At 40.8% G+C, this 4,529-nt stretch overlaps 1 protein-coding gene across 1 annotated transcript; it reads right to left on the bottom strand.

The window, feature by feature from the left end:
• On the bottom strand, positions 1 to 3,607 carry cldn15la (claudin 15-like a). Its single transcript, XM_046322596.1, has 5 exons — positions 3,123 to 3,607; positions 1,603 to 1,767; positions 1,028 to 1,109; positions 751 to 864; positions 1 to 338 (listed from the first exon to the last, which is right to left on the bottom strand). Exons 1-5 carry the CDS (start codon positions 3,337 to 3,339, stop codon positions 254 to 256), a joined length of 663 nt encoding a protein of 220 aa, XP_046178552.1. The 5' UTR covers positions 3,340 to 3,607; the 3' UTR covers positions 1 to 253.
• Positions 3,608 to 4,529: the final 922 nt, after the last annotated feature.

Here is a 4,529-nt window from a genome sequence, read left to right on the forward strand (position 1 = left end):
TATATCAAATGAATGTTTATTCAGAGGATAGCAAATTCCACACAAACAGATCCCATTACCAATAGTTCAACTCCAAATTATTCCAGTTTTTTTTTGTTGCATCGACCTCAAAATCCTTCAAAAACAATTAGCAAAATTCATGGTGAAAGAGAAAAAGAAAAATATGGGTAACAACAGTCAAATATGTTAAATCTTAAAATGTAATCGTCACAAAATTGGGAGAGGGGAGGTGAGGTAGTAGGGGAGGGACGTCTTAGACGTAGGCTTTGGTGGAATCCGGCTCAGACCTGGCAGCAGGTGCGTAGATTGTTTTAGGCTGACTCGTTGCGTAGTACCCTCTGGATTACATCAAAGACAGAACAGAAGGTCAGAGAGGGGGCAGACAAACTAAACAACAGGTGGAAAAAGCAAAAAGGTGGCTGGCACAAAATGTAAATGAGACAAAACAAGTGGAATAAACCAAAGTCGAAGTGAAGCTTAAGGAAAAACAAGGTAGGCAGACAAAACACATGAAACAAGTGAGACACAGAAGTAGAAGAAAGAAAATGTGACAGTGAGGTAGGTTACAGTAGTGTTTTTCAACTCCGGTCCTCATGTACCCCACATTTGAGTTTAATGAGGTATGTTTGAATGGGTCTAGAACAAAACATTTGTAACATGGGGGGTAATCAGGAAGTGGAGTTTAAGAACACTGAACTACAGGATGTGTGAAGGTACTGATGAGAGGTGAAGGATGAATGAAAGACCTACGCTTTAGGCTTTTCACTTTTCGCCCTCTTGCAGGCACAGCAGAGAAGAGATCCTCCCAGCATGGACAGAGAGGCTGCGCCCCAGCCCAGGAAGAGACCAGTGCCCAACTCAAACCTGCACACAAACAAAAATCAGTAAGGAACAAAACAATATGTATACAGTATGCAGTTATGTCTTATTATGTGCATCAAAGGGTGTGTCACATCTTCTATGTGTATGAATTTAATTGATTTTTGTGGTTGCTGAAAAAATGGTTTTGTTTGGTCTTTCCACTTACTTCACCCCACCAAAGAATGGGTTGTTAAAGTCCTCTACAACTCGGGTGGCGTACCAAGAACAGCAGATCAGCTCGCAGAGACCTGTAGAAGAGAAAGACACTTTCTATGAGAGCGATGAAGAGCAGAAGAGACATGTGAGGTTAGGGAAAGAAAGACAGAAAGAAAGAAAGAAAGAAAGAAAGAAAGAAAGAAAGAAAGAAAGAAAGAAAGAGAGAGGAAGGTAGACAGAAAAAAGGAAAATGGAAGCGAGGGAAAGCTGAAACGAAAGAGAATGAAGAAACAAGAGGTAAAGGTGTAAAGGGGGAAGGAAGGAAAAAATGGGATGATAGCAAGAACCACGGTGAACAAAATAAAGACGTGAAAAAGGAACTCAATGACAAAACAAGAAAAAGATTGTCAGATATCTTTCACCTCTTACTCTGACGCTATCACCATGAATGGGTAACGTACATCAGAACAGTCAGGGATATCAAATTCTGTTAACTTTTCCAAACGTAACGAGTTTTTCAGAAAAACAGGAACCATAAGAAAGTGTCTGCAACTTTGCAACAATAGGTAGTAAATCTGAAGTCACCAGCGAGGATAAAGAGGGATCCACCAATGACGGCAATCTTGGCCTTTGTCTGCTCCGTGGCACTGCCAATCTTAATGCACTTTAGCCCCAGCAGAGACACGATCATAGACACCAGCCCTAAGAGCAGACTGATGATCATCAGGGCACGGCTCGCCTGTACATGGCCTGAGGGGAGGGGAAGGAAGGGAAGAGAGAGATGAGAGGAAGAGTTGCATATTAAAACACAGCTAGACAACATTAAGTTGGAGAGTCATTTGTTCATTTGGAAACTGTATACATATATATACATAATTACTGGTGGACTAGACTAAGACAATGGTAGACATTTTCAAAGGAGTACTATCAAATGTCCCAAGAAATAGGCACAATGCAGAGAACATGTCCTTTATAAATGGCAAGGAACTGTATTCTGAAAATGAAAAAATAGCATACTTATGCTAATGGTGAAACTTAACAAAACATCCCAGGATATGTCCATAGTGGTATTGTAATAACATTTTTTATCCCAGCCCATCACATTTCTAAACTGAATTTAATCTGACCAGTTTGCAACAGTTAATCATAACGTTGCTATTAGTTAGTTGATATTTTTGCAATTCAACAATATACTGTATCTACAAATCACCCTTTAGATTGCAGATAACTGCTATCAAAGCCAAAGACCTAATAATCCAGATTCATTTCTGCCTATAATTACAACTGCTACTTTGACACTGGCCTTGGTGCAGTAGCTTCCCTCCATTTCCTTGTCATAGGAGCACAAAATGTCCACCATTATGACCCACATCACTGGCCTTAGGAAGGAGAGAAAGATAGAAGAAAAAAAACAAGAAGAAAAATAGAGATTCAATTCTAGAAGAGAGTTCAAATGTGACCAAGCGTTGGGCCAGTAACTGAAAAGTCGCTGGTTCGAATACCCGACAACATCTGTCGATGTGCCTTTGAGCAAGGCAGTTAACCCTAATTTGGACCAGGGGTGCTGTACTACTATGGCCGACCCTGTAAATTGCACCTTATCTGAAACTTTCATAAAGAGTTAACATTATTTTAAAGTTGTAATATTAAAAACGCCTACATTTGAAGTCACATTTAGGCGGGAAAGAAGTGGGTGCGAATTGCACCCAAAGGATGTTCATATTAGCCTTTTTCATGAAAGCTCACAGAAAACAATGCAAAGATACATTTATCTTCTTGCCATGGTAGAAAGTAATTGGACATAATTATTGTTAATAGTTACATTATCTTAATTTAACCATATCAGATATAGCCACAGGTGTGCCCTGACCTCTCCCCACCAAAGATGCCAGTCACTCTAAGACTGGCAATGCTGGGTCTTGTTCAGTAAAGCACACCAAAAGAAAAACATTTAAAAACATTTTGCAATTGACAACGAGAATTAGTGTCATTTGACCAATTCAGGTTGTACCTCCCCATTACACTCCGTTTCAAAGCATTTTCTCCCTGATTGAAGTGTCTGAGTTGGGGGTGACGGTTAGAGCGGTTAGACTACAGGTTCTTACCGGGGAGGCCGAGCAAGGACTCGAAGTCCCGGCACTCAGCGATTCCAGAGCTGTCTTCGGCACAGGAGTGCCACAGGTTCTCATACTGTCGGTTGGAGATGATGACACTGCCAGAGACGGAGGACACCTTCCAGTAGTCGTTGGCGAGAGCCGTACCAGTGATCAGCCAGCTGGCGATACACATGAAGAATCCGGTTGCCTCCACAGCGGTCGACATGGTCGAAACCTTTTCACAACACACGAGATGGAAAGGATTCCCAAAATACAGAGAAAATACAGAACTACAGGGCCAAATAGGTTTAAAAAATCCCAGAAAAATGTAATGACGCAAAAAACGACACTACAGACAGGATATGACCTAAAAACAACCCCAAAAATCAACCTTTTAAAATCTTCCAATGTATGCACAGAGGACTGAAGGTAGAGATGTGTGGGGTGGATGTTAGCTAGTGTCTCTCTCTATCTATTCGTTGTGCTTCCTATATCTCAGGTCCCTGGCTCTGACATGAGGACTTTACACCCTACCAGGGGCCATAAAGTTAGTGGAGCCGCACCCATATGGGCCCTCTCTACCACCTCCCCCACTTCTCTCCAACCCTACTGATTATGATGACGTGATAAGGATGGAAGACCTTAGTGGCCACACCCAAACCAGGCCCTCGATACTCTTGCCTCCTGCTCTGCTCCATTCTCCTAAGTTTGTGTTGACAATGATGATGATGATGATGATGAAGGGAATAGTCACTTCTTCTGTTGTGGTGACAGAGTTACAACATGCGGTCTATTTCCTGTCATAAAGGGAAGACATATCTGGCACCTCCTCGTCATCTTTTGGTGTTCAATAATTTAACCCCCAAATCAAAACTTTTTGTCACAATAAGTCTAGAAGTCTAAATACAATTATTACAATTATTGGACTTAGACATAACTACAACAGCATCGGCTGTCAAAATATTACAGGTTTTGACTTAATTTGACCATAATAACTGACCCATTTGCTGGTACTCGAAATGGGTCACTGAACAAACTGTCATAGATGAAAACACTACTGAAATATCCTCGCTAATGATTGCCAAGAAACGAAGATAATGATTTTATGACCGTATGAATTTCCCTCCTGTCGCTAAGCCACAAAAATGCTATGTGAAACAGCTACTCATTGTGTGTGTGTGCTTGTGATTCCAACTGTGGGTGACCCTATAATGAATTAATCAATACTACTACACAGATGAAAAATTGTTTGGTGACCAATGAAATATGTTTCTGCACTGTAGTACATTGTTCTGATATTTAATACTAATATGGTTAAACTGTAACATAGTAAATCTGTCTTCAACTGCTCCTGCTCTGATAGCTTTCAATGTCAGCTATCAATATTAGTTTGCCCTCTCTTATATCGCAAATAAA

This window comes from Oncorhynchus gorbuscha, linkage group LG22 (genome assembly GCF_021184085.1).
Source record: "Oncorhynchus gorbuscha isolate QuinsamMale2020 ecotype Even-year linkage group LG22, OgorEven_v1.0, whole genome shotgun sequence".
NCBI classification, from domain to species: domain Eukaryota; kingdom Metazoa; phylum Chordata; class Actinopteri; order Salmoniformes; family Salmonidae; genus Oncorhynchus; species Oncorhynchus gorbuscha.